Raw genomic sequence first — 11417 nt, 5'->3', positions numbered from 1 at the left:
TCCAGGGCAGGGGGCATTGCTCGAGCTGTGGAGGGTGCCCTGCTTCTGCGCCTGGTCAGCTGAAGCCCAGCCTGGCCTCTGGGAATGCAGCTGAGATGCCAGCGGGATACTTGGTGTAGTGAAGGACTGAGGGATAGATGTGCTCTGTGCACAGGTGACATCAAGGCTACTGGCTGCAGTGTGACAAAGTGACAGCAACCTAAGTGTCCAGCGACACTTAGGCAGCAAGCCACGCAAAGTCCATGCTGCAGGAAACTATGCAGGAGCTAGAAAGAAGGGGGCAGTTGTGCTCAGAGAAAGATGTCTGTGCCATGCCTGCTCGCAAAAGTAAGTGGCTGAAAACCAGCCACAGGCTTTAGAATATGTCTCCAAATAATGTGTGGAAGTATTTTCAAAGTTACAGAAAAGTTGCTGAAGTAGCACAAAGACCTCCCACATCCCCTGCCGAGATTCACTACTTGTTACGAGACGCATTTCCTGCCTCTCCAGCTGCCGATCAGCGTCCCCCAAGGGCTGAGCTGCTAAAGCTTCAGTCCTGGGCTGGCACGTGCAGGGCGAGTGGAGCCTCTACACGGTGAGGCTGGATGCAGGGAGGGGGACCCTGGTCTCTTCCCTGCCCATGGCTGCTTCTGGCCATGAGGGGAGCAGCTGTGCTGCAGCCTGGGCTCTGCCACAGTCCAGGGCAGCAGGCCCACCTGGACCAGCCAGCCGACCGGGCACCCGGGGCAGCCTTCCCTCCCCACAGGGTGGTGCCCAGGAGTTGCTTTTGTTTTCACAGCGACGGGAAGCTGGTGCCTCCCCCTCCTGCCCTCCACCCCACCCCAGAGAAGCCGCAGACGTGCCCTAGCAGCATGTGGCCCCCACACCAGGGAGCCAGCACTGGTTCAGAGCACCCCCGTGTCTCTCCCACTGCCGCTGTGCAGCTGCACCTCCTTCCCTCCTGCTCTCGGGTGTCGCCTCTCCAGCTGCTCTCTGAGCGGTTCCTCTCCTTTCCCGGTCTCGGGTCTCACGTTCCTGGATCCTACAGAGCTCAGAACGTACTCTGCAGGGTGGACTTCAATTTGGTCTGTCCGATGGCCACTCAGGACCAGGCTCAGGCCATGCTCTGGTTACGTGGACAACCCAGAGGACCTGTGTGCTGGCGCCAGGGTGTTCCCAGCAATCTAGGTCGTGAGCTCAAAAACCCAGCAGAGCCAAACTCCATGCCTGTTTTAACTTGAAGGAATGACCGTATAGGCCGTGGGGCACATGAAGTGACCGCGACATCACCCTCAAATGGAGCGATCACCACGGAAGAGGAAGATGGCAGCAAACTTGAATTCTTAGATCAGTAGTTCTGAATCCAGCGGGGAGAGATGTGGGCCATCCCGAGCCTGCTGCCCGGGGCAGAGATCCCCCACTGCTGCCATCAGGCTCCCAGGAGTGCGGCGTCGGATGCCACCGAGACAGTCCAGCTCTTTCCATCCCCTCCTGCCTGGGACCCTGGCCCCTCCCTCTGCGTGGTGGTGGCTGTAAGGCTGGTGCGGGAGGGACTTCCAGCTCTGCGCTCTGTGTGCTGGCGCGAACTCATGGCCACATCTTTTCCTCTCAAATCCCTCTCCCTTTCTGCAGGGAAAGAAAGGTGAAGAAACATCTGCGGCACTGGTGTTGACCTGCCCCTCCCTGGTGACGGGGTGGCCACCTGGTCCAGCTGGAGTTCCTCTTCCTCCCACACCAACAGCCTTCCTCATGCCCCCTCTGGCCTCTACTGACTGGCAGCCACTCTGTCCTCCTGACCTTGTCACTCCTCCTCCCTTCTAGTTGGCTGTTGCTAGTTTGGATCTTAAATGTCCCCATAGGCCCATGTCTTAGAGTTGGTCGCCAGGATGGTGCCACTGGGAGGTGGTGGACCCTCTGAGAGGTGCGACTGGGGGTGGGAAGTCGGCTCTCAGGGACCGGCCTCCCCTCCACTTCCTCCCTCTGCCTCCTGGCTCCCGCGCTCCTGGTGGGGTGCTGCCTCCCCACAGGCCTGAAGGCAACAGGGCCAGGCAGCCACGGGCTGCAGACTCCACAACCACAAGCCAGGAGAGCCTTTCCTCTTTACTCGACCACCTGAGGTCATTTGTCACAGTGAGGGGAAGCTGGTTAACACCACGGTCTGCTTACAGATCCCGTGCTCGGGATGAGAGAGGAGCAGACGGTGGTCTTCAGGTTGTGGTTATTTGGGACTTTATTACAACAGCAGATTCATCCTGAAGGATGGATCGTCAAGCGTCATTCTTACCAACAACCAGTGGCAGTGACCCCAACCCGTACCGAGGACCTGCAGGTCAGTCACTGTGACCCCTGTACCTCATCTCAACCAGCTTTCCCGGCCAGCCTGCGATGGGGGTCTACTTGTCTGGATTAAGAAACCTCTGAGCCTCTGAAGTTTGAACTTAACCCAACTGGCCCAGCTGCCTTAGGAGGCCTAGCCCCTCCCCACTACCCTGAGGGGCAGTGTTCCGCACTGGCCCCAAGTCAAGACAGGAGTCGTCAAAACCTTGTCAGAACTTACTGGAAAGGCTTCCAAGACAGTTCTGGAAAGGTGGGTGAGTTTTGGGGTCCAGTTCCTCAAACTTGTGAAGGTTTTTTCTTTCTAATGTCTCATGAAGTCCTCTGGGGAGAAAAAAAAAAATCCAAATGGAATATACAGGGGCAGATCTTCCTCCTTAAACAGGCAGGCAGTTCTTTGTAGACCTCCCAAGACGCTCCCTGGGATTGTCTGCAGACGTTTGTAGATCTGCCATGATCTCATTGCTAGGAAAGGCGGGGGGGGCCTCTTCAACAGGTGAACAGTCAAGAAACTGGAGGGAGAGGCCCTGCTAATACAGGAGGCCCCGTGGCCATGTGTCTTCCTGTTGGGGGGACACAGGTTGTCATTCAGAGCCTGATGATGTGCAATCAGTCTCCAGACCCCACAGTCACCAACAAAGTGCCCTCAGTGACGGGTCCACTGGTAAACTGGCCCTCACCCAGCTCCCTACAGAATGAGCCCGGGAGTGCCCCGTCCAAGAGAAACCCACCCGTGCAAATTAGAATTTTCTAGTAGCCACTTAAAAAAGGACTAATAAAATTAATTTTAGTGATATATTTTATGTACCCACTTGCTCCAAATATCACGTGTAATCAGGTCTTAAAATATTAATAACATATTTAGATTCCTTCCTGTACCAAGCCTGGGAGTTGTGTTTTGCACCTCCCAGTGCAGATGAGCCACTCCTGGCCAGGGGCTGCCATGTCAGACAGCACGGGTTTGGAGCAGCCTCTCACTCAACTGGAAATTTCGTGAAAGCCGGGGATGGTGGATGTGTGGAACGCCCAGGCCCTCTCATGAGACCCCACAAGTCAGTGTGAGAGGGAATCAGCTCACGGGTGGAAGTCCCAGCCCCCCAGTGCCTCAGACGTGACCTCACTTAGACATGGGCGGTCGAGAAGTTAAGAAGGGCCCCGCAGGTGGGCCCTCACCCAGCGCGACTGGTGCCCTTCAGAAAGGGGAGGTTTGGACACAGATGCTCAGAGAGAGATAGGCAGGGGAGTAGATGGCTGTCTGCATGCCAGGGAGCGGGGTCTGGAATGTCCCTCGTGCCCTCTGATGGGACCGACCCCGCTGGCAGTGTGGTCTCTGACGTTTTTCCTCCAGAACTGTGAGACAATAAGTTTCTGCTCTCAGAAGCCCAGGCCTGTGTGACTTTATTACAGCAGCCCAAACAGACTCCTGCCAGGGGGCTGGGTGGGCATCAGCAGAGCACGGTTGGCCCACATAAGGGGCACGTGTCCTTGGGACAGCTGCAGACACGTTCTCTGCCTGCACTGCACAGAATTCCTGTGGAGACTCGTGGAGTCCTGGAGGCCCTGGGAAATGGGGGAGGGGAGGGGGGGGCTCTGCTCGCTCTTTGGGTTCCTGGCAGGTGAAACGTCCACCAAGGTTTCTGGAAGGCCTCGTCCAAACAAGCCAGTGAAACATCTGGAGGCTCCAGGAAAATGCCAGTCCTGGGTGGGAGGGCCGCGCCCTCCCTCCTCGAGGGAAGCAGAAAGGCAGAGCTTGGCTGTCTGCTCAGACCAGCTGCGAAGGAGGCTCAGGTGCTATCACTCCGCAGAGGGAGCCGGAGTGAGGCAGAACCCCTCTTGGGTGTGGCCCCCATTCTGCCCACTCCTGCCACTCAGCAGAGCCCGTGGGACGGTCAGTGTACAGCCCAGCAAGACCCCCAGGGCAGCCAAGGGCTCCAGCCAGGCCATCACTGGTAGAAGCTCTCGATTTGCGCTTTGTATTTCTGGGCTATGAACTGTCTCTTCATTTTTGTCGTTGGACCTATTGAGAAAGGCGAAATGAGCTGAGTCACAGAGGGAAAGGAAGTTCCACACTTGCAGCGTGACCAGGAAGCACAGCCCCGGGGCTGAGACCCACAAGAGGCCCCAGACATTGGCGAGGGACAGGCCTGAGGTCAGGGTCGTTGGCCTTCAGCCCGCTCACCAAGCTCTCCCCCTGGGATGGAAAAGTCCTTCTCCAAGATGGCCCACTTCTGAATCCGCTGTGCATCGGAGGTGGCTTCCTGGTTCACAGCATCTATGCCTCGCTGGATGGCCGCATAGACGAGCTGGTCTTGCTGCCGCAGGATCTCCGTCACCGTGGAAGCCTGGCTGCCCAGGCTCCGGCAGAAGTCGATGACCTCCAGGCTCAGCTTGTTCAGGGGAACTCCAGTTTTCCGGTCTGTCTCGCACTGCCCCGGACAGCCCTGTCACCAGGTTCCTTGGCCAGCCCTCCCAACCCAGGCCCTTAAGACCAACAAGTGGATCTCGAGCCTACAGGCCGGCTCCTGGCCCTGGGGCCAGTCAGGCTGGCTGCAGAGGCCCCAGGGGACGGCAGGTGCGCACCTCACCTTCAGCGTCAGCAGTACGCTCAGAAACTTGGCTCTGTCCCCCACCAGCATGGCGTTACTGACGATGGGGATCTTCTCCTTCACCAGGGTCTCAATGGGAACGGGGGCCACGTTTTCACCACCGGCAGTGACGAGGATTTCTGGGACAAGACTTGGCTCAGCAGGTCCAACCACAACAACAGGAACCCCCACGCCAGAATGGCAGACGCCACTCGCCTCCAGACCCCAGCAGCACACGGGCTCTCGCCCCACCTCCCTGTTCACTTACCTTCTCATAAAGGGTCCCAGTCCCAGTTCCTGCTCGGCCCTTCCCACAGGTCTTGTTTGGGAGCTAGCGAAGCCTCTGGGCCACGGTCTGTCTGTCTCCATTGCCCAGCAACCCCAGGGGTCTAGTTCCAGCCTTGCCCTGGGGGCCTGTGTGGCAACCCTAATTCTCTGAGAATCCTTCCCCCTCTGCCCAGTCTCCAAATTTTTTCACCATCTCCTCCTCCTGCCCTGGATCCATAATCACTTATTCTTTCATCCTGCGATCCTGTCTCTTCCTGTCCCAGGACCTGGCAAAGCTGCCCTTATAATGGCTGTTTGTCACAACAGCAGTCTTCTCTGGAGGGAGAGCACTGGCTGTTTCTTTAGCAATCTGCTCTCAACTCTTTCAAGCATTGGTCTGAGTGGGGCAGACCACAGGGGTGACCAGGTCTAAGAAGGCGGCATGCTTCACCCCCGATGGTGAGATTCACTCTAAGATACACATTCACTCCCCTTGATACCTTGTCTCTAGTCCGGTGAGGGCCAGACCTACAACGTTTGCACTGGAACTATTGGAAATAATATATTTCCTTCCCTTTGGAGTTAGAAGTGAACTTAGACTGTTGGTGGCTTTCTTGCCACAAAACAGGAACTGCCTTATTAACAAAGGCACTAGCCAGAGAAGGCAAAAGATTCACTCTGATATCATTTTGGTACCTCAATCCAGCCATGCCTGAAGCTAGAACTTCTGGGCTTTTCAGTCATGTTTAACAAACAGTTTTGCTTTGTCACTCAATTTGGAATGGGTTTTCTGTCACTCATCACAGAAATGCTGTTTATTGAATAGTTACTGCCTATGTCAGATTTGGTGCCAAATGCTCTCTACATGGGTTGGCCAACTATACACGCCTGTGGGCCAAATCCAGCCCACTGTTCAATTTTGTATGGCCACAAGCCAAAGATTTTTTCAATTAGTTAATTAATTTTTACATTTTTAAGTGGTCTGACGAAAAGGAAGATATTTGTGACATAAAAATCGTGAGATTCCTGTTGGTGCGTGGCCACGCCCATCCCTTCATGCATTGTCTATGGCTGTGCCAACAATGGCACGGCTGACTGGTGGCAGTGGCACAGCCCTTCCCAGGAGGTGGGGAGCCAGGAAGCTTTGCACCAGCATGTCCCGAGAGCCCAGCCCCCTGCACCAGTGCTACCTTTGATGCGGCCGGTGATATACAGGAAACCCTGGGTGTCCATGCGGCCCAGGTCCCCGGAGTGCAGCCAGCCTTCCTCGTCAATGGCCGCCAGCGTCTCGTCCTCCCTGTCCAGGTAGCCCATGAAGATGTGCCTGCCCCACATGCAGACCTCCCCAGTGCCGTCCTTGTTCTGCTGGGCCAGCATGTTCTCACACCCGCTCACGATCCTGCCGCAGCTGCCAGGGGAACAGCAGTGAGGCAGCTGAGGCTCAGAGAGAGTCACCCAGCCAGGTCCATCAGGACCTGCAGGCCCAGCTCCCGACGACGCTCAGCGTCCTGGCTGGACCTGCACCCTCTGCAGGCCCCAGATGTGAGGGGGTGCCTGCCAGTGTACGATCTGCTGAATGGGATTCCCAGCGCCTCGTGAGCGCCTCGTGGCAGTGCCAGGCGTCAAGCCCAGGGCCTTATGGTTCTAGGTGAGCTCTCTCCACTCAGCCCAGCCCCAGCCCCAGCCCCTGCGGGCTCTTTATACCCACGTACGGGGGAGAAGGAAAAAGTGCGTAAGGATGGGAAAATCCCCCCCACCTTCGAGAAAACAGCTGCACCAGAGATCGTGCACTGACCATGACAGCTGACCAAGCAAACCAACCTACTGGAATCTCCTTAGAGGTGAGAAGTTACTTCCGTAAGACAGAAAAGCACTCTCTGAAATTCGAGTTCTGATAAGACTCATTTCTCAAAGCTGCAAGGGCAGTTCTAGGATGCAGAAAATATGAATGTTCTTCTTGCATCACTGAGATCTCCTTCCCTGGAAACTAGAGGGAAGATGGTTTTAGGGCTCAGTGTAGGCATCATCGCCGCAAGAGAGAAAAGCAGTACTGAGACATTCAGAACTTATAAAATGTCTCCTTATGTCTTCCTTACTGAAGCCTTTCTAGGAATGTAGAAAAATCTAGAAGCCATAAAAAAGGATTGATAATTTCAGATAAAAGTCATAAATTTCTGTACATCAAAAGACATAAACTAAAACCAAAACACTAATGAAAATTGGGGTAAAATATTTGCCACTCATGAAAGACAAAAGCCTGATTTTTCTAATATATAAAGAATGCCAACAAACAATTCAACTTTTAATAGGAAGATAATGTAGACAGTTCAGAGAAAAGTGCAAATGGATTTAAAATGAGTGAAAAGATCATTGCCAACCTCACTTATAATAAAAGGAACAGAAAAGTGGAGATATCATTTTCCATCATAGTAAAAATATACTATCTATGTAAAACATTCACTTTATCATTATTTGTGGGAACACCTGATGGAGGAAGTTAAGCCCTAAGTATTCACTGATAAGGGAACTACTTAAAGAATTTATGGTACCATCCATTTGTGTCCTCTGGAGTACCACAAAGCTGTTAAGGACAAGGCGGCTGGGGGTGGGGAGACTGAGTAACAAACGCCCAGCATGCACCAGACCCTGGGTTCCTCCCCTGCCCCACACAGCAGCTGTCTGTATCGACAGGGAACATTCTCCACGTGGTAAGAACCCCTAGCTAACCAACTCCATCTGATTCCAAGTGTGGGTGGCAGGAGTCCAGAATGAGGGGAAGTTTGCATCGAGTCCAGCTAGAGGGAACCCGATGCCTGAGCCGCTCTGGTTCCTGAGTCCCAGCAAGAGTGAGCAAGAAGCAGGAGTTCAGAGGAGAGTTCTGCGTGTTTCCACACGGAACGTGCTACCATTTGGGATAAATGCCTTGGTTCCTGATGTGTGCCAGCTTGACTGGAAGCAACACCCTGTGGCTGCCTCTGGAAGGTTGCTTCCAGGTTGAATTGTGTTCTCCCCACCCCCAGTTCATGTGTAGAAGTCCTAAACCCCAGTGCCGTAGTGCATGACCTCACCCGGAAACCAAGCGCTGCAGGTGTGGTTGGTTAAGCGGTCACACTGGGGCAGGCTGGACCCTGATCCAGTGTGACTGGTGTCCTGACAGAATGGGAGTGTGCACACACACCGAGTGCCACGTGAAGATGGAGGCAGAGAGGGGCGGCTGTCCTACAAGTCAAAGGACACCAAGGGTCACCATGGAACCACCAAAGCTGAGCAGGGGCCCAGCCAGGTTCTCCATCACAGGCTCAGAAGGAACGGGCCCTGCCCACACCCCGATCTCGAACTCCCAACCTGCAGATCTGTGAGCCGCACGTTTCTGTGGCTCGATTCTGGGAGCTGGTGACAGGGCAGCCCTGGGGACCCATGAGAAGGCCCGAGGTAGGTGGGGACCTCACTGTGCTGTCTTTGAGCCTGCTGGTGTTTGGACTCCGCTGAACGGACACCTCACAGAAGAAGAGATACAATTGATCAACAAATGTATGAAAAATGCTCAACATGTCTGGCAATTAGAGAAATGCAAATCAGAACCACCCTAGATTCCATCTCACCCCTGTCAGAATGGCAATGATCAAGAATACAAGCAACAGTAAATGTAGGCAAGGATGTGGGGAAAAGGTTCACTCATACATAGCTGCTGGGGCTGCAGATTGGTGCAGACATTATGGAAAGCAGTGTGGAGAGTCCTCAGAAAACTTGGAATGGAACCACTATTTGACCCAGTTATCCCACTCTTCAGTTTAAACCCAAAGGACTTAAAATCAGCCTATTACAGTGATGCAGCCACAACAAGGTTTATAGCAGTTCAACTCACAATTGCTCAACTATGGAATCAAACTAGATGCCCTTCAGCAGATGAATGGATAAAGAAAATGTGATGTATATATACAATGGAATATTACTCAACCTTGAAGAATGAAATGATGGCATTTGCTGGTAAATGGATAGAGCTGAAGAATGTCAAGCTATGTGAAATAAGCCAATCCCAAAAAAACAAAAAGCCAAATGTTTTCTGATATGCGGATGCTAATTCACGACCAGAGAGCTGGGGAAGAATAGAGTTACTTTAGGTAAGTGAAGGAAGCAGAGGGGGTATGAGGATGGGAAGGATAGTAGAATGAATCAGACGTTCTTACCCCATGTTCATATGTAACTATACGGCTGGTGGGATTCTACATCATGTATTGCCAGAAAAATGAGAAATTATATTCCATTATCTACTGTCATGTTAACTAATTAAATTAAAAAATTATTTGAGGACAGAGACTGGCATTTGCACCTTTCCTCCGGGGTGGGTGGGAAGGACTGCTTTTAGGTTCTGGAAAGTGCTAGTGGGCCTTGGAGTTCTGCAGAGGAGATTCTGATGGGAGTTTGGAGGGGCAAGGGGAGAGGCTGAGACCTAGGGTTCCCTGCGAGTCAGAGGCAGGGAAGCCTTCTGTCAGGTTAGAAAGACCCCCCCTTGTGCTTTGCTTCCTCGGCCGCACGAGGGGGACTGAGGATGGAGGCATGCGGCAGGCAGCGGTGTCAGACCCGGCCAGAGGCTCCAGGAGCGGGGCTCCCCCGGGAACGTCCTCTTGGACGCCTCTGGGTGCCTTTCAGCCCGGCCAGCTGGCGGGGAGGGGCTTGCTTCTCCCCTGGGCTCGCAAGCCAGCCACCGCACCTCAGGACGCCCGGGCTGCCGCCCGTCCCCGGCTCAGGCCCTGCGGCCCGCACCTCCGCTTGCGGTAGTCGCTCTGCGTGGAGATGGAGTGCGGCCCCGAGCTCTCGCTCATGCCGTAGATCTCTCCGATCGGGATGTCCAAGCCCAGGAAGAACTCGGAGGTTTCCTCGGGCAGCGGCGCCGCCCCGCTGAGGAAGGCGTGGCAGTGGTCCAGGCCCAGGGAGCTCCTGACCCTGCCGAACACCAGGGCCTTGGCCATGTGGTAGCCGAAGGGCAGGTCGCGCTTCCTGTGAAGATGGACAGCAGCTTCGGCCGCTGTAGAAGGCTGGGCTGCGGGCCCCGCCCGGCGCACCCCACCACCCCGCAGGGTAGACCCCCACCACCCCACCTCTGCAGACCCTGGCGCCCCCACCTACCCCACCATCCGTCTCGCGTTGACCTTTAAGGCCGTTTCCTTTGCCCAGAAAAACGCCTTCTTCCTCAAGCTCGAGGACTTGGCCAGGTTCTCCTTTATTGTGTCATGCATCTTCTCCCAAATTCGGGGCACAGCCAGGAAGGCGGTGGGCTTTATCTCCTTCAGAGTGTGTACCAACGTGCCCTGCACGGACGGAGCAGGGTCAAGGGCCCAGCACCTAGTGGACACCAGCCAGACGCAGCCCGAGAACCTTCCCCGCTGTGCAGTCCCACCCTAAGGGAGCCAACCCAGTGGCTGGCCAGCAGCCAGTCGGATTCCTGTGCTTTCCAGGGTTTGGACAGGGCGCCTGCACTGGTAAGATGCTTGGAAGACACTAGCAACTTCCTGAGTAGGCAAAGGGATTCGCTGAATGAAAGATTTGGTATGCAGAGAAATGCAAACAACGTGTTATTTGTGGCACATTTTGTAACAGAATGGAAGCAATTTACACGGTTAAACGAGTGGGATCAGCCAAAGAAATTGTCCAAGCTTGTAGCTGAACAGTATGCAATCGTTAAAAAAAAAATTCAAGATTCACCTCCATCTATTGGTTGCTGCAATCCCTGGCAAGTCCGAACAGGAGCTTTCACACACGTCGCCGGGCTGGTCTTAAGTCTTCCACAGAAATGCAGCGGGCTTACAACAGGCAAAGCGATTTTGGCGAACAAAATCCAGGGGACTCCTGCCTAATTTTAAAACTTCTTATAAAGCCGGGTGATCAACCATACAGGCTCACCCAGAACCGAAGGCGTTCCAGAAATGCAAGACTTTTCAGTATAAAAAGTTGGCAAGTCCCAGGCAAACTGGGACGAGCTGATCGCCCTGATGTAAAGTGCCATGACCAAGTCGGTGTGGTTTTGGCGTAAGGATAGCCATGCAGCTCTGAGCAGAAGGTCCAAAGAGGAGGCCTTCGTTTATAAGCAACTGGTTTTCAACAAAGGGCCAAGGACTGATGCAGAGAGGGGACTCATATACAGATGCACAGGAAGGCTCAGCCTGGTCTGTCTCCCTGCCAAACACGGAGACTGAAATGGTCCTAGCCCTAAAGTGGGAGCGATGAGACAAAAGCCGCTAGAGGAAACAAGAA

The 11417-nt window shown here is 54.2% G+C and overlaps 1 protein-coding gene across 1 annotated transcript in view; it reads right to left on the bottom strand.

Moving 5' to 3' along the window:
• Nucleotides 1-3134: 3134 nt before the first annotated feature.
• ACSBG2 (acyl-CoA synthetase bubblegum family member 2) overlaps nt 3135-11417 on the bottom strand; it is a gene marked incomplete at its 5' end in the record, with an annotated part of 31141 nt that continues 22858 nt past the window's right edge. Inside the window, 6 exons of the mRNA XM_079115321.1 lie at nt 3135-4330; nt 4493-4739; nt 4899-5038; nt 6356-6573; nt 9930-10163; nt 10293-10474. Of these exons, the coding sequence (XP_078971447.1) occupies nt 4257-4330; nt 4493-4739; nt 4899-5038; nt 6356-6573; nt 9930-10163; nt 10293-10474 (1095 nt within the window). The 3' untranslated portion in view covers nt 3135-4256. The remainder of the gene's footprint in view (nt 4331-4492; nt 4740-4898; nt 5039-6355; nt 6574-9929; nt 10164-10292; nt 10475-11417) is intronic.

This window comes from Sciurus vulgaris (genome assembly GCF_902686455.1).
Source record: "Sciurus vulgaris genome assembly, chromosome: 16".
Lineage (NCBI taxonomy): Eukaryota > Metazoa > Chordata > Mammalia > Rodentia > Sciuridae > Sciurus > Sciurus vulgaris.
This window is presented reverse-complemented; position numbering and strand designations above follow the sequence as displayed.